Source organism: Alosa pseudoharengus, unplaced genomic scaffold (assembly GCF_046254945.1).
Source record: "Alosa pseudoharengus isolate Yale_2024_CS ecotype anadromous, Long Island Sound unplaced genomic scaffold, YU_APseudo_1.1 YU_APseudo_1.1_scf_19, whole genome shotgun sequence".
Taxonomy (NCBI): Eukaryota; Metazoa; Chordata; class Actinopteri; order Clupeiformes; family Clupeidae; genus Alosa; species Alosa pseudoharengus.
This window is the reverse complement of record NW_027468657.1, coordinates 17,455,630-17,480,863: the sequence shown is the minus strand read 5'-3', so window position 1 is coordinate 17,480,863 and position 25,234 is coordinate 17,455,630. Positions and strand designations below refer to the sequence as shown.

At 41.3% G+C, this 25,234-nt stretch overlaps 3 protein-coding genes across 5 annotated transcripts; 2 read left to right on the top strand and 1 right to left on the bottom strand.

The window, feature by feature from the left end:
* The first annotated feature begins 1,745 nt into the window (after positions 1–1,745).
* On the top strand, positions 1,746–2,877 carry LOC143132873 (gonadotropin subunit beta-1-like). Its single transcript, XM_076292697.1, has 2 exons — positions 1,746–1,898; positions 2,626–2,877. Exons 1-2 carry the CDS (start codon positions 1,746–1,748, stop codon positions 2,875–2,877), a joined length of 405 nt encoding a protein of 134 aa, XP_076148812.1.
* Positions 2,878–3,252: 375 nt separating this feature from the next.
* arl14ep (ADP-ribosylation factor-like 14 effector protein) lies at positions 3,253–13,011 on the bottom strand. Of its 2 annotated transcripts, XM_076291904.1 has the most exons (6): positions 12,855–13,011; positions 9,677–9,863; positions 9,516–9,545; positions 4,668–4,781; positions 4,467–4,516; positions 3,253–3,997 (listed from the first exon to the last, which is right to left on the bottom strand). In XM_076291904.1, the coding sequence occupies exons 1-6, from the start codon at positions 12,923–12,925 to the stop codon at positions 3,769–3,771; spliced, it is 681 nt and encodes a 226-aa protein (XP_076148019.1). In that variant the 5' UTR covers positions 12,926–13,011; the 3' UTR covers positions 3,253–3,768. The 2 variants fall into 2 exon arrangements, with proteins under 2 accessions (XP_076148019.1, XP_076148020.1); XM_076291905.1 differs by lacking the exon at positions 9,516–9,545.
* A 453-nt stretch (positions 13,012–13,464) lies between these two features.
* On the top strand, positions 13,465–19,518 carry LOC143132404 (heat shock factor-binding protein 1-like). Of its 2 annotated transcripts, none has more exons than XM_076291903.1 (4): positions 13,465–13,666; positions 14,796–14,862; positions 15,689–15,835; positions 17,946–19,518. In XM_076291903.1, the coding sequence occupies exons 1-3, from the start codon at positions 13,622–13,624 to the stop codon at positions 15,817–15,819; spliced, it is 243 nt and encodes an 80-aa protein (XP_076148018.1). In that variant the 5' UTR covers positions 13,465–13,621; the 3' UTR covers positions 15,820–15,835; positions 17,946–19,518. The 2 variants fall into 2 exon arrangements, with proteins under 2 accessions (XP_076148018.1, XP_076148017.1); XM_076291902.1 differs by having other exon boundaries at positions 13,468–13,666; positions 15,689–15,821.
* Positions 19,519–25,234: the final 5,716 nt, after the last annotated feature.

Below are 25,234 nucleotides of genomic sequence, written 5' to 3'. Positions count from 1 at the left end.
TTTTCTTCAACCCAATAATATACAAATTACAGATGTATGTGTATTATGTATGTGTGTGTGTGCATGCATGCGTGTGTGTGTGTGTGTGTGTGTGTGTGTGTGTGTGTGTGTGTGAGTGACTACCCAAATGGAAAGCAAGCCCATCATATGCCAGGGCCATTGGGGCTTAATCTGAACCCCCCCCCCCCCCGGCTCCACTGATAGCATCTGCAACAGGAGTGCGTAACGATTCATGAAGTCCAGTGGATTACCCTCCAGCCCTGTGGAGATGTATAGTCGGGTACATAAAAGCAGGAACTCCCATCCGTAGTGCCACAGGATTCAACAGCCGGTGAGGGTAACATCTACATCTTCATATCTGTATGAATTCATATCTACATCTTCATATCTACGTCTTCATATCTGGTTTTAGTCCGTATGATAATCTGCCTCTCTGAATGGTCTCTCTATCTCTCTCTCTCTCTCTCTCTCTGTACTACATAGAGATTATATAATCAGGTTGTCTGCATTTTATGTCTGATGCCAGTAAGGCTGCACCTGTGGTCTGTATGCTGTCTCTTTATGTGGTCTGCAGACATGGTCGTTTTTCAGTGATTGGACTTGATTGTTGATTTGAGGATTTATGTTAAATAGCGCTATGAAGAACACAGGCATAATCGGTACAGTGTATGTGTGTGATGTGTGTGGGTGTGTCGTGAGCGTTGTTTCTGACTGAATGATTTGCTGCCATGTGATAGGGATTGGAAACGAGTGTGTTTAGACCGGTGTGTTAGGAGTGTGTTGCAAAGGATTGGAAAAGGGTGTGTGTGTTTTGACTGGTGTGCTATGTTAGGAGTGTGTTGTCAGGGATTGTCAGTGACCCGTGAAACCAAAGTGATAGTGTTGCTCTGGTAATCCACATGATGGAGGTTCTGACTTGTCCCTCTCTCTCTCTCTCTCTGTCCCTTCCTCCTCATGTCTTCATCCCTCTCTCTCTCTCTCTCTGTCCCTTCCTCCTCATGTCTTCATCCCTCTCTCTCTCTGTCCCTCCTCATGTCTTCATCCCTCTCTCTCTCTGTCCCTCCTCATGTCTTCATCCCTCTCTCTCTCTGTCCCTCCTCATGTCTTCATCTCTCTCTCTCTGTCCCTTCCTCCTCATGTCTTCATCTCTCTCTCTCTGTCCCTTTCTCCTCATGTCTTCATCCCTCTCTCTCTCTGTCCCTTCCTCCTCATGTCTTCATCCCTCTCTCTCTCTGTCCCTCCTCATGTCTTCATCCCTCTCTCTCAGGTGATCGCTCATTTAGCTGCATCTACAACTAGTCACTGCACCAGATTCACTAAATTCAGGTCAGGGAATGGTGTTATTATTATTTTGCTCAACTATTGTATTTGTGTATTTGAGAATTGGATATCTGAGGAAGGCCTAAAGACACTTCTGTGAATTTAAATCATTATAACATTTGAAATTAAATGTGAATTAGAATGACAGTAAAAGGATTAAAACTTTCAGAACATTTTCACATTACTACAGTAAAGTGAGGCCCTATTGAAAACCTTTTTAGTGGCCTTTGAATACATACTACTTAGGCTATATGAGACAGTTCTTTAGGGTTGAAGGAGAACTGAAATTGGTAGTATTGGTGATATAACAGATGTGTTATCTGTCTTTATCTGTGGTGCAAACCTTAAAACTGCTGCCTAACAATCCAGTGCCCAACGTTGGCCTGAAATCCTCTGTGAAATTTCTGCAACTTCCCCAGTTGAAGATGCACGTGGTTACCATGGTTGCGCTGTGGAGCCTGGTGCAGGCGGTGGTGCCAGAGTGCCAGCTGGTCAACATCAGCATCCCCGTGGAGATGGAAAATGGCAGATGCTGCTACATGGAGACCCAGGGGTGTGCTGGCCTGTGCTCCAACACGGTAACTCTTCCAGAGGTGTATAAGTCCGGCTTCAGAAAGTAAAAGTCCTTTCACATATTGGTTCTACCTGTGCACTTAACCTAGGTGATTTCTCGAATTAGCACTTTCTATCGGTCTGAGGAGTTATACTAATTACACTCAGATGACTGAGTGTGTGGCAGGACTGTGGCAGGAAGCTGGACAACTCTGGTAACGCCCTGTCGATATCTCACCTGTCAGTCATTTAGACAGATATAAATGAACCCAGAGAGCCTTTTTCCAAAAACACATTCACCAATTTATTTTAAAGGAACCGTATGTAAGAAATTTATTTCAATTGATCATAAAATGGCCCTGATATGTCATAGACATTAAGAAATCATGTTCATTTCAAATACTTATATCACTGACAACAGTAGTCCGGCCAAGATATTGTCATTTAAAAAGTGAAGTTGCAGCCCTCAACTGATGTTGATGTTGTGTTTTGTCATGTCATGTTGTGTTTTGGCCTGATGCACCACCCTCTACCTATCTATTAAATCACAAAGTCAGTAGTGTTTCGGCATCTGGGTTGGCAACCTCGAGTCAGGGGGGAGGGGGAGGGGAAACACCGCTCTACAGTACAGTTTTGGCCCCAATCTTATATGGTTCCTTTAAAACAAAACTTCTGGTTTGCTCAGAAAGTTCTTCTTTGTGAATGTGAAACACACACTCTTTTATGTTTATTTGTGTGTGTGTGTGTCCACAGGCACCTGTGTACAGGAGTCCTTCAGGGAAGCAAAACGCGGAGGTGAGCTGCCACTTCCAGGAGTGGACCTACGAGACCCGCCGCGTTCCCGAGCAATGCTACTCCGGGTCAGAGCTGCTCCTGCTGACGGTGCCGAAGGCCCTCAGCTGTAAGTGCAGTACCTGCAACACCAACCACTACGACTGCAGCCCCCTCAGCCCCGAGCAGGTGTGCCGTCCCTCCGAACCCCCCCTGCTGCCGCACCACCTATGAGGGCGGGACTGGGACACTGGAGGCACTTCTCCACTCCTCTCCACTCGATTGGTGTGCCACTGCTGATGTCAGCTGCGGAAAGTGTGCCCCCTAGTGGTAATTCAGCATACTGTTGCTGTTCCTAACGCCTAGCAACACTCATTAAAATGTATTGTTTTACACGCAGCGCAACTGAGTCCTTTATTTAGTGCTCGTCTAAACAAAATTGCTGCAGTGTGTTTGTGTGTGATGTTATGGCATTTATCAAGTTCCATCTTGTCTTATGTTGTGAAATGGCGACTTTAAATTGCTCAAAACTCAACACAGAAGTAGTATGTAGAATGTCCTTAACGAACACTGCTAATGGATAAATGGATGAAGGAGATGAGCACATGATTATTATATAAGAAAATGTGTTTAATTACAAACGAAAATAATACACAAAGGTCTTTGACACAGAAAAAAAAAACACTGAACATCAATATTCACAACAAGATAGACAAACTATCTGAACCATTCTGAAAACTCAGATAATTATGGAAAAGAAAATGGGTGGTTAAGAACTTTTGCTTGTTAAGCTTGACATAATCCATTGTCCCAACTCTTCCCACTCCTTTGCCATCTTTTCTTCCTCGGGTGACCAGCAGCCGGTCCTGTTTGAGAGAGCCCATTCTTCCTCTTTCTTCCTCTTCCTCCAGCTCTACTTTTCTGTCTCCTCTTGCTCATCTTTGTATTACAGCTGTTTAACACAGTCGTTCCCCTACTCACCTCTCCTCCTCAACCGATGGAGTGTGTGTGTGTGGCTAGCAGGTGAGCTCCTTCCTCCACTCTCCTGCATCCTCCTATCCCTTCCCCCACCACCAATGGACTGTGTGTGTGTGTGTGTGTGTGTGTGTGTGTGTGTGTGTGTGGCTAGGAGGCGAACTTGTTGCGGATGATCTCTCCACCCTCCACCTCCACCTGCTCGTAGAGCCACTTCCTGTCGCAGCGGCACTCCACGCCGCACTTGCGCGAGCCACAGTCGGGGCACGGGTAGAAGCAGCCCATGCAGTCGGCGTCCAGGCAGTCGCAGAGGTCGCGTCCGCACGAGATCAGCAGCCCGCGACTGTCGTACACTTTACTCTTCCCCGTCATGGTCTGCCTGCGGACACGCGTGCACACATCAGAGTTACACAGGGCTCATAGCAAGGGAAATAGCTGGGTTTGAAGTTTTCAGACATTTGTGGAGCCGTTTTATATACCGTATTTTCCGGACTATAAGTCGCACCGGAGTATATAAAAAAAAAAGAGGAAAAAACCATATATATAAATATATATATGTTGCACCTGAGTCGCAGGACCAGCCCAACTATGAAAAAAAGTGTGACTTATAGTCTGGAAAATACGGTAATTAGACATTTTCAGATCTGAAAATTGGCCTGGTGCTTTAAGACCTGTTTGATACGCAGGCCTCAGGCTAGGTGTGAAATTCACTTACCATTAAAAAAGGAGATGTGAGCATGAGAGAGAGAGACACAGAGAGAGAGAAAGAGACAGAGAAAGAGAAAGAGAGATATGGAGTGGAAAAATAAAAAAATAAGTATGAGTGGACTCATTAGGAGTTACTGTACCTTTCAGCCATCTTTCCCCTCCTCCTCTCCTTCTTGTCCAACATTCTCCCCTGGGAAAAACATAAAAACATAATTTAACACAGAATCACATAAAACAACAGGCATGTGAAGGGAACATCTCTGCGCACACGTGCGTGTGTGTGTGTGTACGCCCGCAGATTGAGTGTGTGTAGAGAAAAGCGCGTAGTGTGTGTGCCTCACTCTGGCATCTCTGCTGGACTGTCGCTTCTCCTGAATGCGAAGTCTGGGTTTGTCCTGTGTCAGGCCTAGTCGGTTCACTTCGCCCGGTTGACCGCGGTTACGGCGCAGCTCGATCTGGACCAGAGGAAGAGAAGTAAGAGTCAGACTGGAAAAATGAATCTAAACCAAAGTCCTTTTAGGCAAGTCCCTCCACCCGGCGGCCATCTTGCAACATACTCTGGGCAGTTATCGGGTAGCTATTTTCCTATTCAAGTGAACGGGGAGGCATACAGGAAAGGGTGGGATATGTATAGACCAGGGCTTTCAACCAGAATTATTTCCCCAATTGGTTCGTTCCGAACAGAAACAGTATTTTAACGTTTCCGGTTTTCGGTTCAACCCTAAAATTGACGTTCCTAAACCGGTTAGTATAAAAAAATAAAGTTCTCGAACTGGTTAATAACGTTCCATGTCAGCTGCGGGATATACAAATAAGTAGGCTGATCATTCGGACTTTTATAAAATTATATTGTTAGTCTCCATAATCTTCCTTAAGTCTCTTGTCCAGTCATCAAACATTAAAAAAGCACTATAGGCTACATTATGTAAGCGGCATAACTGTAATTCTAACATGCATACATTTCTTTCACTTTTATACATAAATTAAGACAAGGAACATTTCTGCCATGTTGTTTATTGGCAAAAAACTGAACACATATCCATTATACTTCTTACATAGCTCAATTGGTGCAAATGACAAATAGGGCAGGCTACATAGCGGCCATTGAAAACTTCAATTGACCCAACCTGACCAGGGCCCAATTAGTGCATTTGTTTCTCTTATGTCATCAAACAATACAAAACCACTAAGCATTACAGAAGCATCACTGTAGTTCTTACATCTATCCAAAAGCCTGTGCAACTCGCATAGCAAAATCTGGGCAAATAACTGAAATATGATAGGCTACATAGCTGCCATTGTGAAGATCAATTGGCCAAACCCGGTTAGGGCTCAATCAGTGCATTTTTGTCTCTCTAATGTCATTAGACAATACAAAACCACAATGGTGTGTACATAGCTGCCATTGTGAATACTAAACTTATAAACAAATGCCCAAAACCTTGTCAGGGCCCTGTACAGCTGGCGGCAAGCTTCTCTATTACATTTCAACCGGAAGTGAACCTTACCAAGTCATATTGCACAGAAATCTTGTCAAAGAACGAAAGAAATAACGCTATTAACTGGTTACCATTACTTTAAATAACAGAACGTTTCTAGCCTAGAAATCTAGACGCGCCCCTAGCGGCAGCAAATTACATTTGCTGCCAGGGCTAGTCTAGCAACTCTCCGTTGGCTTGTGAGCTCCAGAAATCGAAACTTAATCAGGCATTGAAATCGTGTATAGAGTCGTTTGGTGGGCTTAACATAATGATTGATGGCAGAGTTGCAACGGTTTGGCTTGAATTCCCTGCTACTTGAAAACAAATATCCTATTGCGTCCTATTGCGTGCAGAGGGAATTTGAAATACAACTGATTATCCCGCCCCTCGGACTGAGCACTGCGAACGGTGAGTGCCCAGACCCTACATTTTAATGTGGGTCTGGCTCGCCAGGCTAGAACGTTTCTGTTCCGGACCATAAAAAAATTTAAAGTTTCTGGTTTCGTTTCTGTTCCTAGCAAAGCATCAAAAGTTTACATTTTTCATTTTAGTTTCGTGAACCAGTTCAAAGCCTTGGCGTAGACAGTGGCCATATTGGCGTAACAAACTAACCCCTTACCCCATACATTTTCACAGAGGATTCTTTGAATGCTGGTTAGGGTTGCAAAATTACGGGAATTTTCAAAGTGGAAACTTTCCATGGGAATTAACGAGAATATACGGGAATTAATGGGAATAAACTGGGAATTTTTAATATGGCAATTTAGTCTATAACAGGGAACTTAAATGTAGTGGACAAAACCCCATCTTGCAGCATAATAACAACCTGATTTAATGCAATTTCAGACAAATTTCTACCCTGTACATACATCAATCCCATGCACACAGCAATCAGCATAGGCTATTAGACGTAAAGGAAACATATGGTGTGTTCATGTGCATGGGGAAAATAACTTCCCAGTGAAAACGTCATCTCATGTGGGAATAACTGGTGTGAAACTGGGATAAGTTTGCGAACAGAGTTGCCCAGTTATGGGCTTGTCGTCACTTTTGTCCTCATTCAAATTGGTGTACGTCATTTTGCACTGTAATTAAACTGTAATTAAACTGTAATGGGACGATTAATCTGTCTGATTAAGCTTGACAATTTATATATAATTTACATAATCTATAAGGTTTAGTTGGGGTGGTATGTTGTGTCATTTTTTTTTTACTTGTTTTACCATTTTCTGGGATTCTAACTGAACAAACTGATAGTCAGTTAATGTTTTGCAGTGTTGCTAGCTTAGCACGCTAGTAAACCATAGGCAGAGAATGGAATTCCCGTTCGCATGGTAGCTAGCTTTGTATGCTAAGCTAAGCGAAAATATGAACAAACGAATCATATTGGTTATTATCAAACAAAATGTTAATGTTTGTATATGAAAAAGTAGGAATTACCAAAAATTCCCAGTTAATTCCCGTAAATTCCCATAATTTCCTTTAATTCCATGAAAGTTTCCAATTTGGAGTATTTCCAAAATTCCCCAGCTTAACTTCCCATCAAAAGTTTCCAGTAAGTTTCCGGAAAAATTACCCGGAAATTTTCCGCCCCTTTGCAACCCTAATACTGGCGCATCTCCTCGTTAGAAAGTGTCATGGAAAAATCCACCTCTGAATCCCGTCAGCCAATTAGCACTCTGGAACCAAACACCCGAAGGAGACAATGCAGACAGAAGATTTCAAAATATTGTTGATCTTCATTCACCGTATTGCAGTGAGAATACAGCCCAAACAATGTCCAGACCGAACGGTCAAGTAACAAGGTGAAGATGATGTTACCAGCTGATACCCGCCATGAGATCTGAGCTACTAATGGCTGTGCTCTGCCTTTTATGCTCCTCGGCGCTCGAGAAGTGCCTCCTTCTCGAGGCGTCACCAAAAACGCCTTTTAGCCAATTAGCGTCGACCAGGGCCGATTTTAATGGTGGAAACCATTCCCTGTTTTTATATAAAAACACGTCTGATATTGTGTGATTCCAGTACTTTTCCAATCTGATGTAATGTGGACTTTTACCCCAGTCTCGTTCTGACCATTTCACAAGAAATGGTCTCCACTCTGCTCATTCAAATAACTCCTGTACAGGCTGGTACAGTATCATCATCTCCCCCTCACTGACTCGCTTCACACATCACCACACCCTCACCGGAAACCCTCCTGGAAAAACCCACTCATCTGGGTTTTTCCAGGAAATGTAATACCTACAGTACTTGCAGTGATGTTATATCTTTTGAACAGGAAAAAACACCATAAAAGTCTCTGCCTAAACTCTGGTCATGCTGCCGACTTGAAGGGTCTGAAGAACAGGGGCAGTTGGGGCCTACTGGTTAGCGCTTCAGAGTTGTAACCGGAGGGTTGCCGATTCGAACCCCGCCCAGTAGGAACGGCTGAAGTGCCCTTGAGCAAGGCACCTAACCCCTTACTGCTCCCGAGCGCCGCTGTAGCAGGCAGCTCACTGCGTCGGGATTAGTGTGTGTTTCACCTCACTGTGTGTTTACTGTGTGTTGAGTGTGTTTCACTAATTCACAGATTGGGATAAAGGCAGAGACCAAATTTTCCTCATGGGATCAAAAGAGTATATATACTTACTTTAGAACAACAAAACAGCTTCAACGTGTTGTCTGCTGTTCTAATTTGATATATTTGCCCAAATTCACCTAATTTCTCCTCACATTGCTCTAGTAGTCTGATGAGTACACCGCCGGTCAAAAGATTTTAAACACAGTCTTGTTTACGGGTCTTGATTTTTTTTTTTTGATTGTCACATTATGGAGCAAAACTCAAACTAGGAATTAACATACACTACCAGTCAAAAGTTTGGACACGCACAAACTTATTCATAGTTTTTTTTTTATTTGTTTGTTTTATTTATTGTTTTTTCCTACATTGTACAACAATACCTACAACATCCAAAGTATGACCGAAGACAAAGGTCTCTAGAAATATATTAATTCCATGCACCACATTTCACATTCTTCACTGTTCATTAAAATGTAGGGTCTGGGCACTCACCGTTCGCAGTGCTCAGTCCGAGGGGCGGGATAATCGGTTGTCTTTCAAATTCTATCTGCACGCAATAGGACAGTGCTGAGTCCAATGCGTTTTCCCACCAGCGGAGCTAGTTGGCTAGTTCAAACTTTTGCCAACTTAAAACAAGCTTAACTCGTGTCACACTGTTGGCCAACAGCAACATCCATCTTCTTTGTTTTCAAGTAGAAGGGAATTCAAGCCAAACCGTTGCAACTCTGCCATCAATCATTATGTTAAGCCCGCCTAACGACTCTATACACGATTTGAGAAGTTTAATTTTTCGAGCTCACAAGCCAACGGAGAGTTGCTAGACTAGCCCTGGAAGCAAATGTAATTTGCTGCCGCTAGGGTGCGTCTAGATTTCTAGGCTAATTATTAAAGGCAACATCATTCTTTTTTAATTAAACTCGGTGAAAGACAAGCAGCTAACAAATGCTTACAATGTATGGGAAATCCATTCCAGCTGACATAAAGTTGGTTGAGAGACTGAGCAAAAGGTCTGCACCTTGACAAATTTAAAATATTAAAAATGTAGATTTATTTACATTTATTTGTTTGCTAACATGAATCCATGTGGGCTATTTCATAATAATAACCACCTACTCAGATATAAATAAAGATAAAGTAAAAAAACATACATTTGAGAGTTGGTGTGTCCAAACTTTTGACTGGTAGTGTAGGTGGGATCACATAGTAAACAAAAAAGCAAACAACGCAACATATTTTATGCTTTTCAAAGTAGCAAACTTTTGATATGATGCAAAAACTGTATAGTCATGAACATTTTGGCTCACCCTACCTGCTTGTTCGAATTGAAGATGGTTGGAATAGCCTCCTCTCGCAGGAAAGGCTTGCCGTTGTAGTCGCGGAAACAGTCCGGTTGGAAGTGCTCAGAGCAGAGGCAAGAGTTGGTGGTGGGGACGAAGTTCTTGCGGTTGAGACTCCGCACCCACTGTTCGGCCAGCTGAGGCTTACTAATAGGGAACCTGGGGAGAGGGAAGAGGGAAGAGGAGGCAACAGAGTACAAAATGCTGAGGCAATCACTTACAGAAAGGGCAGTGTGTGTGTGTGTGTGTGTGAGTGCACCCTAAGTACATTTTCCACTGCCTGACAAAGGCTCACAGGCTTGAAAGAACCCTGAACGCAACTGATTTCTTGTTGTTTAACCCACATTTCGGCAAGTTGCACCCTATTAATTACACTTATACATAACCATATCTACTGCTCTTTAAACTGTTATTATTGCACATACACTTGTTTTTTTACTACTCCTATAATGTTACTGTTACTACACTGGACATGTCTGTGCATACTGTACATATCTGTCTACGGTTCATACTGAATATCCATTTATTCTGTTTTATATAATATTTCTGTTAATACACTGCATATTCTAGATATTATTTTACTAATCTTATAATGTTACTGCTACTACACTGCACATATCTGTGTTGTTCATACACTGTTCTTACTGCATATCCATATATATTCTGCTCTTACAAGGATACTGCTAAAACATTGCACATATTTATATTTAATTTATATTACGGCTGAAACGATTACTCAAGTAACTCAAATAATTAAATTACAAAAAATGATGCGAGGCAAATTCTCTGCCTCAAGGTTTCGTTTAATTCCCATCACTTGCGTTATGTGGTTTCTCAGCTCAGGGATTATTGTTATACATGGACTGTTATTACTGACGCGCACACCACTTTCAGAATTAAGCTGCCGTGATCATAGATATTAGAAAGCTAGATACCACATTGTCCGTCAAGTTCAATTACTGCAGGTGGCATACGTGAACAGGTCGCCATATTGTTGGGGGCAAACACCTTACTGTCTATGGGCAACACTTGCCGGATAGAGACACCTGTCTGATATCCAATCAGAGACACCTGTTTCTCCAATGGTCTACAGTGATTGTTGCCCTCACCAATATGGCAGCGCTATTTACGTACGTTCTGGAGCCCAATGCAGTATTTGGCTTTCTAAAATCTATGGGCACGATGACAGAGAGCCAAGCAACTGTCCTTACAGTTTTTGTTTTTCAGTCGCTAACAAGCATCCAACCAGTTGTCACATTTTCAAAACTCTATACAATTAACACAACATCGGTCTTTTGTGGCCATACCATTCACACATTTCATGTCATTTGCACACGATATGCAGTCAGTGAACACATTTCCACAATGCTTACATTTTCTTAACAGACAAGCTATACCTCCCAACAAAATTATGGATTGTTTTTGCAGTATTTACGAATGTTAACACACAACATCCCACAATAGTAAAAACAATATTCCAAACCTTAGATACAGTATAAAAACAGCTAAAAACACCGCAACTTCCATCCAGGCATTTTAGGTCGCAACAGTCTCAAAAAAACTTGTGAAATCTGGAGGGACTGATTTTCTACCTATCCCTTACTGGCACTGGGAGGGGAAAAAAAAATCCCTACCGACCCATGCCCTCAACTAACAACCAACAGGAACCAAACCTTTTTTTTTTATGCCCTAGTAGGAAAGCTTCAAGAAGAGTCATGAAGCTTCATCTCACTACCACTACTCTAATGGAAACGTTTGGCTCCTTTTGTGGGTAAAAGCCCAACCTGCAAAAAAGCAACATTCCTGATTCATTCCTTCACACAAACATAAGTGAATTTGTGAATTTTTGTCGATATTTGTGGGCGGTAACAGGTATGCCATGTTGTTGGAGATCACATAGAAAGGAGCTGGCTCAAGGGTTATACAAGTATTTTGTTGTGTTTAGTTGTATAATGAAAGCATAGTTTTTATAGCTATCCATGTGTGTTTACTTTTGGCTCCTTAGCCATCATTTTGGTAACTATAACAAGCTATTTAACATATTTAGTTGCCTACACTAATCATACCGAAGGTGCCACATGTTGAGTTACTCCAGTCTAGATTTTCTGACGTTAATCACTCCTATGATAGCCTATATTGCTAATGTCTATCCAAACTGTGTTTTGAAGTTAAGTGGCCAAATCAACCAAAACGATATTGTTTGCACCTCAAGTGATCTATGACGAAACGTAAGCTTGTGTGAAAGAATTGCCACCACCTGGATCATTTTGGAAATGCTAGCTTCAAAAACTTATGAGTTGATGAGTTAAAGTTAATGGTAAATTAAACCACTAAATTCACCCTACCTTGTTAGATGCAAAGTTCACCCTTTAATTTGTCATGTAAAGGCCGCTTTTCAAATATGTCGTTACCTGCTCTTGCCTATGCTTAAGAAAGTCAGTGCGGTTAAATGAATGTACAACTAAAGTGTCTAGCAAAAAAGGTTCATGGCTTGGTGACCAATGTATTAGTTTGAGGCAACATTTGCCTATTTTCTGAATTCACAAATCAGGACAACCGAAACCAACCACTGTCCATATTCTTTTGTCCCTTGCATAACGTTTTATAGCCTGCATACTTACGACTATTCAACTGAAAACTAACTTTATCGATGTAGACATGACGTTAGCTTGTAAGTCTATCAGTGTTTCTCAAAGTGTGGTCCGGGGACCACTGGTGGTCCGCGAGCAGACGTGGTAAAATATAATATAGATGAGTTGTCTGCAATATTGACCCAACTTGTATGTAAGTCCAAACAGTTCTGCAACACTGTCTGTGTAAAATATGCCAGTTTAAATCATATGAATCCTCTGACACAATAAGCAAAGACAATAAGCAAGGTGGTTCAGTGAGTAGGCATATTGTGTAAGCTAATATACTGTTGAAGTAGGTCTAATCTTCTTTTTTTTTACCTAGGTGTTCCGTGCGTTTCTTTTTTATTGGTTAAGTGGTCCTTCGTCTGAAAAAGTTTGAGAAACACTGGTCTACATTAACAGAATTACATTTCTATCCAGGTAACGTGCCCGCCACACAAAACTTGCTAGCTCACTAGCCAGATAGCTAACTGAGTGACTCCTCATTGCCCACAAAGTAAATACAATATATTCTTACCGATAAAAACGAATTTCCGAGCCTTTTATAAAACGATTCGTGCATCCTCCTGCAGAGCAAACGATCGGCATGATGAACGATACAAATTGCACATACAGAATTCAAACGAATTGCGCTAATTCGGAGGATACATCTGACTTTTTAGCCACCAACCAACCCGTTGAGTACGAGAACAGGAGATTGCGTCACCGGAGAGGCGCTCATTGGCTGATTATGTGGCACTGCTGTAGTCGCACCACTAGGTGGAGATGTTTCTTTATATATGGCAGAGCTCTCTGATGTGTGGTACTAGAGCCCTTATTAGACATTCTCTGGTGGTACTGTTACGCTGGGCTTCCCTTTCCCCTTTGGCGCATAAATCCATAAATCAGGAGTGAAATATCATATAAACACAAACAAGTAAATCTCGGTCAACGACATGTAACAGTCGGTGTTGATTTTGATCATCTACGTTAATGCATAAATTCGAACTTTCAGATTTCACGTTTTACTACACACTGCTATGTAATAACATTCCTACACCATTGGTGGCGCAACACAAAAACCTATATGACACCTCGTCTTCCAACCACTTGCTAACTAAAGAAGAAGTTATGACGTTGCCTGAAAAATACAACGTTATCTAGCATCACATTGGTTGGCTGGCAGGCAGTCTGGAAGGAACGGTGAAATTGGAGCAAGGTAGCAACATCATCTTTGGAGGAAAAGACGGTTTCACAGGTGTGGCGGAACCAACTCAAACAAGCAGCGACCCAAACAAGCTGACAATGTCAGAACCGGACCCGAAATCTGTTCAAGATATGACCGCTGTGGTAAGTGAATCAGCTAACGTATCGTTTATAGTTAACGTTAACGATAGCCAAGCTAATGCCACCCTACTCAGCTTCAAATTGAATAGATAATCACTGGCGGAACATTAGAATTGTATTCCCAAGTCAATTTCAATATATCGCTCACAACTACACGGATGTACATCTGTGAAAAGCAGAATGGCTCTGATAGCTAACTAACTATAATGTGGTTGCAATGTAACCTACTTTGGAATGATGGCTTGGTAGCAAGGCAGTTAGCTAGCTAGGTAGTTAATTAAAACGGTATAACGTTAGATTATAGAGAGCGTTCTACTTCTAAGCCACATTACTGAACTAAGGAAAGCGTCGAATTCATCAGTCGTTCTTTAGGCTACCACTACATCTGGCAATCTGGTGTCATTAACGTTGTAGGACAAACAGCGCTGTTTGCAACTAGCTCACGGTAGCTGTAATGAATGAACTATCGATAATAGTGCACAAATGTATAAGTTGAAGTTTCCTACACAGCTAACGTCATATTGTAACTGTAGAGGTAAAGTCTTGTAACGTTGACATTAATGCTTAGTTTGTTCCGTTTAAAATTAGAGTCTGGAAAGGACTAGAACTACCCTGGTTTGTGTGCTAATAGTTAACGTTAAATTACTTTGCTTTGAACTAACAAGAATGTGATGCCATATGTGCACAATAACTTAGATAACGTTACGTCCAGCACGGTTTGCTAGCAACATTGAATGTTTTTTGCTGTTAACCTTACTGATGGAGATTGCTTTGGAAGGACTAGCCTGTCGTCTGACTGTCTCAAATCCTATGCAATTTCTCAAGCTACGCTAATCTTAGCACAGCACAGTTTCCATGGTTTCTGTTTGGCTAAGGCGTGGGAGGCAACTAAGTAATTTTGCTCCTCGGTGCTACGGCAAGGTGAACCGTACGCCCACCTGGTTCAGTCTATTTTTTTCAGTGTTACGCTAGAGGCTGCTTGGAACGTGCCCGCCCACATGAAAGATGGAGATGTGTTATAATATCTTGAAGATTAGATACGTTCTTACATATTTCCATTGCTTTTAACCTCTAAAGAATAATCAGTAATAATGGGTTTTATACATTTCCTTTTCCACTTTTTTTTTTTTAGGTCCAGACCCTACTTCAGCAAATGCAGGACAAGTTTCAGACCATGTCAGACCAGATAATTGGCAGGAATATCCTTGTTATGCAGACCATGGTGGTGTGAATGTGGCATTATGTTAAGAGTATGTGTGGGCGATAAGCAGTGTTGAAGCACACTGCAGTTGGTGGTCATGGTTAAAACGTGTTCTGTGAATCTCAATGATAATAACTCATGATCCTTGTGACACTGGAACATTTTAATTGACATTAAAAAAGACAAGCTGTAGTTAGTGTTTAACTCTTAAGTGAGATTGTGTGCTGTACCTATGTAGAGCTGATGCCCATACCGGAGAGCTCTAGAAATCTTTGGTTTTTACCTAGATCACCTTCCATAAAGGGTCATCAGGTACATCTCCAACCCTCACCTTAATACCAGTGTCTCTCAGTTATTATAGTTGCCTTCATAAAGGTTGTGTATATTGAATAAGGGGTGTGTATTGTGTGGTTATCATATAGGTTGTGTATATTGTAGACAGATAAAGCAAGGCACTGACATTACAAAGGTCATGGGCTCTATGCTCTGGGAGCACACATGCTCATATAAGCCTGTAGTGTGTTGCATACTTATGCACAGTGGTGAAATGATTGTGGATGAAATAAATGAGTAAAGACCTTTTCAATCTGTTCCTAGAGGCTTTCCGGTTGAAACGTTTCAAACCAATGCAGATACTTTGAAGTGAAATGAATCAGACTTTAGCATAATGCTCTACAAAATATTTGTCCTCAAGTTACCATTAGCTCACTGCTGTTTTCCGTGCTACCGGAAATGCCTTAGGAGTGGACATGTTTGTTTCTGAAGTTGATAGGGTCAATAGATGTACATGTCGACTAGAGTGTGTTGCACTTAACTGGAGTCACTCGATGAGATGAGCACCCGCATCGACGACCTGGAGAAGAACATTGCTGACCTCATGACCCAGGCGGGGGTGGAGGAGGGCGAAGGTGGGGAAACCAAGCCCACAGAAGGTTCCGCTCAGGGGTCGGAGTAAAGGTGAGCGGCCAAAGGTGAACTTTTAAACTCCTAAAAGAAGACTCACTCACTCACACTAACATTTTGTACACAAATAAATGGAATTGCTTCAGGGGCCTGTTGCACAAAAGCAGAATTAAGACATCCGGGATAAGTTACTGAGCTGCGCTCAATGAATCCAAAACAAGAGCGTACAGGCTTAATTGGTTGCACAACGAGCAAGCCAGGATGAGCAGACACGGATTCATCAAGCCAGGTGAAACCTATCCTGGATAAGTGCACGCTCACGGCTCCCTCAAATAGACCCCGCCACCGATCACAGATTCACTGATTCACCATGGCAACTAGAGCGGCTTCATTGCTTCTTCTACGGTGTGAAGTAGGTAGATGGCCTTCTCACAACAGCAACAAACAGCAACACCTCTGTTAAGGAGAATATTGCAACTAGTTCCGCGACCACCACGCGCAAAATGGTTAGGCACTCCCGTGACGTCACATTGTCGCATGACAGGTCGGGAATGGCGAGTATGTAAAAGTTAATTAATGATCACAAACATTTAAATAATGACAATGGGTCTAGGTATATGTGATAACAATGTGTAGTGGGCAGTGGAATAACTATTGGTTTCCGTTTGTGGTGACTGCTGACTGAGATAAGGGATGAGATTAAATAGATCCTGGAATTTAGCCTGGTCTGGAGCAGGCTAGCTCCACAGAATAAATTGCCATGGTAACTTATACCATAACATATCCTGCTGCCCCCTATCCCGCGTTTGTGCAACTGGATCACGGATAAATTGAGCCAGGATAACCAAGATATCCCGGCTTAATCCCTTATCCTAGTTTTGTGCAACGGGCCCCAGGTGCGCAAATATTCGTTCCAAAGAGCGCATCACAATTGAAACTTCATCCAGGCAGTGGTGTAATGATGTTTTGTTATAGTCCCGCAGTGCACAGCGCTACAACGCCTGATTACCCATGGGCACGGAGCTGAGCTGCAGAGAGTGTGTGGGTGTAGCTGTCTGTCTGTCTCACCATCAGCTGTGCCATTGTGTTGGGTTAGGCATGATGAAACGTGCTCGGTTGCTCTCAGCTTTACGCTACTGTTCCCACTCACTGTCCAGACTTAGCCTGGTGGCCTTTGGGTGTCGGCACGCCCTGACTGCTCACGGCCTGCTCAAGCCGTGGTTGCCAAGGTTTCCATTTTGGAAATCTGATGGTAGAGATTCTGGACCGCATCCAATTGGTGACTTTTGGCTTTAAGCCATCAGGGGCAGTCTTTTGTGATGGTCCACGGTTGCCATGGGTACTGAGGGTTTTGTTTTTGTAAAGGTTCTCATTCCCCCCTGGCTGGATCCACTGACAAATGATTACGTCCAGTTTTTTTTTGTGTGTCATCAAGCCGGCAACTAGACTGGTGACAGATCAACCAGAAAGCCCTATGTGTGTAAGCACAGCCCTTTATAATGAAGTGATAGGCTTATGCTGAAATAGAGGCTCATTTAAACTCTTGTTTCAAATTTCCACACTGACATTTTTACCATTTGAGATGACTGTTCTATGGAAAAAAGGGCCTCAGTCTTGTAGTGTCTAGGCCGGTCTTGCAGGTTCTTCAGTAGTCTGTGTGAAACTTGAAGGTTACTTTGAGGTGACCTCATCTATATTTACACATGTGTTATGTATGTATGTTTAGCATTATATAAAGATGCTTTATGTAATGCAATCTTTGCCTCAGTACATACGTTATTTATATCAGAAGCTGAAGGCTGGATACCAGTAGGTTACATACGCTTTACCTGGTATTGTTCTCTTCCGTTCTGATATTCTGTGATTTCAAAAAAGCCCTCCATCTCGTGTTGTGGTGGGGTAGTCGAAGACTGATTCAAATAGCTTATGTAGAAGACATAAATTGGTAAGGATAATCAAAGGGCTCTTTAAACTTAACCATATAAAAACAGACAAGTACTGAGGTTGAGGATGTTAAATTGGTTAGGATTCAAACTGCATTTTCAGACAGATTCTCTTGAGTGGAATAACTACTGTCCTTCTTGTAAGCAGTGATTAATACATTTTGTTATCTCACTCTCTCTTTGTGTGTGTGTGTGTGTGTGTGTGTGTGTGTGTGTGTGTGCACTCATCCAACAGGATACTCAGTACTGCATCGATGAAGACATTTTAGAGAAGTTGATATTCTTTTTTTTATTCTTATTCAAGGATGCTCAAGGATGTTTTTTTTCCCTTTCTTCCTTTTTGTCATCATTGTGATTTAATTATGACTTACTGTGTATAAGGTCTTTTACACAGCATCATGTTATTCTAACTATAAATATTGTGGGAAATTATGGTCAAATATATAATTTATGTTTGTTAACCTTAAACGTGTACAGTAAGTCATCAGACACTAATACCAGTTACCTGCCAAATAGACATGGCGACCCCAAACAAGAGATGCAAAGTTCTTTTCCTACGTCACGTTTTCTACTACATTTTAAGTTTTTGAGACTTTCAGATGTATTTGCCCCGTTTTTCTAGGCTCCACCTCATTCGTTCAGTCGCTCATCACAGATGCAGGTTGTATGTGGGGTAACGCGTCACAATCATCAGAATTCATCTTAAGAAACGAGGACTGCGTTTCGCTGAAATATTGAAGTACTGTGGCCATTGTAATCAAGGAGAAAAATGTTTTTTAAAATGGTGACAGTTGTGGTCCCAATTTATTTATTTTACTCTGCAAACACAAAAAAGATGACCGGTCTTATTTTGAATTAATTAATTTAACCCAGTAAGCTAACATAAATAACACCACACAGTACATACTTCTTGTAGTCACTGGTTTAAAATGGGCGCCCTTAACAGTGGTCATAGTACAGCACGTTTGGGGAAACCCAGTCCAGCTTTTATCATAGTTCAGACTCAGTCTGAATCATCCCTGTTCGTTTGCACTGATAAGCACAGGTTGGGGTTTAAAGGGGGTGTTCAGAGGGTATAGTACAAAATGAGATGAGGGGTATGTTGATCCTAATGCATGGGGTGTGTGTGCTCAGATTTGCCAAGAAGAGGCAAAAGTTTGTGGCAACTGCCTTGCTGCTTGCCATATTACAGTTTAAAGAACTGTACTGATAATTTGTACCCCAAAACATTCAAATGTAAAGATCAAAGAAAGAAAAAAGGAACATTTGCCACTATTTGGGAAAATTAAGCACACTTTGGGCTTTAGGCTCAGTATACCATTAATCTGGCTTTGTAGTATACCCCAGGTGGGGTGGGAAGGGTTGGGGTATAGGGGGTTAAACTGCAAATAAATTTGGTGCTACGCCCTTACACACAGGGCTCTTGGGGCGCATAAAAAAGTACAAAAAGTGCACTGCAACCTTTAATGCTGGGGTGCGCTGCTGCTGAAGAGTCACTATGATCGAGTGTGCACCAATGTTGCACTGAACTGCAGTGAAGATTACATGTTTATTTATTTTAATTTGATTATATTTGATTTCTTAGAGATGCTGCTTGTTACTGTGTATTTTTTGTTTTGTTTTTGTTTTTTGGGGTGGGGGGGGGGGGTGATGCTTTATCATTAATAAGATACCGACATATATGCTTCTTGACTTGTAACACATTTGTCTTGAGCTCAATTGGACACAGTAAATATAAGCTTTTGCTCAAAACTGTGTTGTGTGGTGGTGTACCATTGCTAAAAAAAAATAAACAATTTGCTATTTCACTTCCTAGTACGGCTGTTTTTTTTCTGTCTGAATAACAGATTGTCTGTGGTCATAAATGGGTATAGCTTCCCATGAATGAAGGCTTACATTAGAATAGCCCTGTGAGATCATTCTGGGGCCCCAACCCTGATCTGAACAATTTCATGTAGCTCAGTGGTTCCTAAATGTTTCAAACACTGGCTAAATCACAATCTCTCCCCTAAACCCTACATATCAGTCGTAAGTGATCAAGCTTGCGCCTGTGACTTATAATTAAATCACAAAAAACGTGTTGCAAACACGTTTTTTTATATTTTATAGCAATTGTTAACTGATTGTTTTTCAACCTTCCAGCCTCCCTTTGGGTAATCCTGTGTTTCAGGTTACAACGCTATGAATTGTAGGTAATTTCCTTGAGTAAAGTGTTCACATATCCCGACTTGGAGAAAGGGCTCAGAAAGGGTGCAGCCGAGCCCTCAAGCACTTAAAGGAAAATTGCGGTATTTAGCACTTTGAGTCCCTTTTCTGGTTTGTTTTGGATGAGCTACAGTAGTGGACACCGACATTTTGACGATTGGTCCTGTCTCGACTTTTCTGACTCGTTTTGAATCGCCTTTGACTAGTCAGAGTGGCTGCCTACAGGCATGCTCAAACATGTCCTAAAACAACCCTTAACGTTCGTTTTCAAAACTGTTCAACTCACCGAGTGGTTAGTGGTGTTCATTGATTATTAAAATCAAATATATCGGCGCAATGTATGATTTCTAGCCATCTTATTTGCTATTGTGGAACTATTTTTTCAGACACCTCACAACCACGTATAAACTTCTGCTCAATATTTGAGCCTGAAGCATAGATGTTGGCGCAGTAATATCAACGTGCAATGAGTCTTCCAACAGAAATCAATGGGATTTTACAAAATGGCAAATAAAATACGACAGAAACTATTTTGCTACGCTACTTGTTTTGGAACATCAACGAACACCACTAACCACTCGGTGAGTTGAACAGTTTTGAAAATGAACGTTAAGGGTTGTTTTAGGACATGTTTGAGCATGCCTGTAGGCAGCCACTCTGACTAGTCAAAGGCTATTCCAAACGAGTCAGAAAAGTCGAGACAGGATCAATCGTCAAAATTTCGGTGTCCACCACTCTAGTTCATCCAAAACAAACCAGAAAAGGGACTCAAAGTGCTAAATACCGTAATTTTCCTTTAACAATTTCGCAGTGACAGCCCTAAGCCCTCACAAAGTTTGTGGGAACACATATCAGAGTGTGTGAGTGCGTAAGGGGAGAGATTGGGATTTAGCCATTGTTAAGCTGTAAAGAGGGACCAAATCATTTAATACTTGGATTGATGGATTAAAGGAATTATCCGGAGTAAAATGCACTTCAGATCAATTTACGGATGATTGGGAGTACATACGTTGAGTTGATATCAAAATCATGTCATTCGGATGTGTTTTGAGAAAGTTCGATTTTACCGTTTTTAATCAAACCTCGTTAGCGTGGAAGTGAGAAGGGCATATTATTTTGCCGCTACAAAACGCTATTTTTATACCTCTTCTACAGTTCCAAACAACATTACACTTATGTGGTAGTGAGTAGAGGGTCCCTAAAGCCAAACCGAAGTATCCCGAGGTCTTTATGTGGTCGGATAGAGAGTCCAGAATGAATTTCATCAAGCCAGTACCTTTCCGGAAATGTTGCCATCTTTGTTGCCATCTTTAGGGGAAAGTCCGTAGGAGTCAATTGCCAAGTGTGCTCTGGAAATTCACAATTTCGTCGCCGTTTAAAAAAAAAAACATAGTCCAGTATTTCTTTTGAAATTGAAATGAAGTTGTATGGACTGGACTATGTTTTTTTTTTTTTTTTTAAACGGCGACGAAATTGTGAATTTCCAGAGCACACTTGGCCATCGACTCCTACGGACTTTCCCCTAAAGATGGCAGCAAAGATGGCAACATGTCTGGAAAGGTACTGGCTTGATGAAATTCATTCTGGACTCTCTATCCGACCACATAAAGACCTCGGGATACTTCGGTTTGGCTTTAGGGACCCTCTACTCACTACCACGTAAGTGTAATGTTGTTTGGAACTGTATAAAAATAGCGTTTTGTAGCGGCGAAATAATATGCCCTTCTCACTTCCACGCTAACGAGTTTTGACTAAAAACGGTAAAATCTAACTTTATCAAAACACATCCGAATGACATGATTTTGATATCAACTCAACGTATGTACTCCCAATCATCCGTAAATTGATTTAAAGTGCATTTTACTCCGGATAATTCCTTTAAGAGTGGGATGTTACTGACGTTCATGTGGGTGTAAAGGCAGGTGCCCCAATCCTTTTATATTACTTTTTATATACTTTTAGTCTACGATTTTCTATATACTTTTATACTACTTTTTAAATTATTATAATATGTTTTATATACGTTTATACTATACCACTGCTACTACTATACTATGCCTTCCATTTGTCAATTTTGTTCCCACAAAAGTTACCCGAAGTTTCCATTTGAGGGGATATGTTTCTCAATTTTCTTTCCCTGGGGGTTGTGTGCTCCCCCGGACTCACATCGCTTTCTCAAGTTCAAAATATTTTGCTCCAGGCACCACTGTGCCACACAGCCCAGCGCTGAGCTCCTCCATGATAGGCCCGTGTGCCAGAGCAACCTCCTCTGCCAGGCCATGTACTGCAGCATGTGGAGTTGGCAGAACTGCTGGTGGTCCATGAAATGGTCAAAGAAGGTGTCTGTACCTTGTGGAGCTTGGAAGTAACCCGAGATGATGGTCTCTGTGATCAGGGTTGACGAATGGGGAAACAATATGGCCAAATCCTGCATGCAGAATGTTTACATCCTTTCCAATCCAGACCACAACATGGTTTAGATTTTCCATCAATACTGTTCTGTTTTCAGAATGGGTCAATGGGTAAGCATTATGGCCATGAGTAAGTGTCAGAATCCTGAGCCTACTTGCTTTGATGATCTGTTGATGATCTGTTCCTAGATCCACTGTTTACGTTTCGGCCTGACCTCATCAAAAGGATATCAGGAGGTCTTCTCAGAGATGTCTTGGGACAGGCTTCAGGCCCAGCCTTGTGTGATCAGCAGTAGGGAGGCAGAGGAGGTCTTGCAGAGGACCAGTGTGCTGCAGGACCAGGTGACCTTCCTCGTTGACGTGGTGATTAAAAAGGGGACGGAGCATGTAGCATCCTGCTCTCTCGGCTTGAAGAGCGGGACAACTACCGTTATCAAGACCTTGGCCTATGAAGAAAGACTACATCTGTAGTGTATATATACCGTCTATGGGTGTGATTGCTTGTGTTTATGTAAAGAACATTAAATGACCTCTGTATATGAAATGCGCTATATAAATAAAGCTGACTTGACTTGATGCATTGATGATGACAAAGGGGAAGAAAGCTGAGAGGACATTACAGAAACATGTCAGTCATAGTAGAGAACCAAGCTAACCTTTAGCAAAGTTAATATGTGGGATCACATGTGATGTTAGTACAAAATATTATTCTATGATAATTAATGTTTATATGGCCATATTATGCAATGGATGGGGTCCATATCAATAATTTCCATTGAAGACCATTGTGTAGTGGTGTAGTGGATGTACATTAGTGTAAATCCACTAACTGTACCTCAAACGTATAAGCAAGGTACTCAGACAGACACATCACAAAATGTTGTACAAATATAACAGTGCCATCCTGGTATTGTTTTGGTATCTATGGTGATCACTTTTGAGTGAATGTGCGAGGGGACTGCTATGTTTTTTCTGTAATTGGCTGTAGCCTAAAAGTGTGTTGTAAGGACGCCCCTTGCAGGTGAAAGAAGAGACTTCACTTACATCTTGAGATCACTGAGATGTAGGTTTTTGTACATTTACTGGAAGATTCAATACATTTTCATCACAGATTATCAAAAGATGAATATATAATATAGTGACAATAAATGCAAGTAACTCATCTCTGTAACACTGCAGCATAATTTAGGACCAGGCAGTTATATTGCCCCATGTTGTTTAGCCAGGCATGGAATTGTGCTGAAAAGATCAGTCACAATTTGAAGCACTTGAGCACACAAATATAAAGCCTTTTGCATTCCCATTTGTATCCACTGTTTACTCTTTCAGTGATGAAAGATGCTGGATTGTTTTCAGCGAATCACTTGAGGAGACACGCACACACAGAGACACACACACACACACACACAGACATACACACACACAGCAAGTGTTGTAGCCTACAACATATGATCTGTTCATTTTTTTAGAGATACCAACTGCCCATGAAATTAGAGATACTTTGTGTGATGTCCTTTTTTAGATATTGATATTCTACCAAACTCGATTGTTGGCCATTAGAGTGTGAAATTAAAGGTATCTAATGCAGTTTTTTTTTATACTACTACCTTTTATACTACCGTTGCACAGTATCTGTGTTGTCCATTCATAAATGTTCTTCAAATACAGACCTTCAGAAGATGACCACTGATTGACAACAAAATCAGAAGGCAGCAGTAATAGGGAAGCATTTTAACATGTCACCACTAGGGGGATCATTGAGCCTTAATGAGGGATTTCATGTGTCCGGTATCCTCCACAGAGAATTATTGGCACCTTTGGTAAAGTTGACTGTGACTGTTTGGTAAAGTTGAGGTGTGTACATACATATATATATATTCGACTATTAAGGAACCATTCGTCTTTATAAAATCCCCCCAGCCCCTCCGCCACAATTCTCATTAGGCATGGGGTTCTTTTCAGTATAGTCATTCTTCAATGTATACCAAACGCCACACAAAATGTTTCTTGCTCAGCAGTGCAATTTACATTGAACTATAATTCCAGTCAAAGTCACTGTACCATTAAGTAACTCCTGTCGTTTACACTTGTAATTACAGTTTTTCTCAGTTTTTTTCATCTTGCATTTCTGAGATCAGAATGTAATTCTCAAAATGATTTGTTCAAACTCCATATCAATTCAACCACTTCATTGTACATCATTGAAGCAGTTTCTCCACATTTTGAACAAATAGCAATGCTTTTGTACATCTATGCAACTGATTTTGTACAAATGTTTACTGTTGAATTTCCAATGGCTAATGTCATGTTGATCAACATACACTATACTGGTTCCCTGCTGAATAGTTCTACCCCATAAAACAAATTACCCTTAATTATTGCATCGCTTGTGTCACTACATGCAAATGTGTTGAACTAGTTGTCATAATTAGTTGTCATAGACTGTCTAGCATATTTAAATGTATGTGACCTGACAGACAGGATAAGGATTAGAAAGATGTGGTGCACAGCTCTGACCAAGGGGTGTTTTACTGTATAATTTCTTTGTACTTTCACAATGTCTGTCAACAGAAAAAAATAAACTTTGAAACACATCCATTGTCTTGCAATCAACCCCCTTCACACACAATAATGTGTAACTTTGTAGTTTTGAAATAGAAAATAGTGCTGATTTGAACATTGTTCATTTGTAAATACTTACAGAGTAAACTGTCATTGACAACAAGACTAAACAGTTTGACTATCTTGACATAAACAATGGCATCAGGACTTATTTATTATGGTTAGGTTATTTTGATTGCACTGACCGTTTCATTGGCATAGATATTTGCTTTTGAGGCATAAACTAAGCATTTTGTGCAAGATATGCACTTTTGCATTCGCTATGCAGTGCAGTTTGCAGTAATTG

Coding starts and splice junctions, on each gene's coding strand:
- LOC143132873 (XM_076292697.1), top strand. CDS start 1,746: ATGCACGTGGTTACCATGGTTGCGCTGTGGAGCCTGGTGCAGGCGGTG. Junction 1,899..2,625: donor CTGGCCTGTGCTCCAACACG/GTAACTCTTCCA, acceptor GTGTGTCCACAG/GCACCTGTGTACAGGAGTCC.
- arl14ep (XM_076291904.1), bottom strand. CDS start 12,925: ATGCCGATCGTTTGCTCTGCAGGAGGATGCACGAATCGTTTTATAAAA. Junction 9,864..12,854: donor TCGGAAATTCGTTTTTATCG/GTAAGAATATAT, acceptor CCCTCTCCCCAG/GTTCCCTATTAGTAAGCCTC. Junction 3,998..4,466: donor AGGGGAAAGATGGCTGAAAG/GTACAGTAACTC, acceptor GCGTGTCCGCAG/GCAGACCATGACGGGGAAGA.
- LOC143132404 (XM_076291903.1), top strand. CDS start 13,622: ATGTCAGAACCGGACCCGAAATCTGTTCAAGATATGACCGCTGTG. Junction 13,667..14,795: donor TTCAAGATATGACCGCTGTG/GTAAGTGAATCA, acceptor TTTTTTTTTTAG/GTCCAGACCCTACTTCAGCA. Junction 14,863..15,688: donor AGACCAGATAATTGGCAGGA/ATATCCTTGTTA, acceptor AACTGGAGTCAC/TCGATGAGATGAGCACCCGC.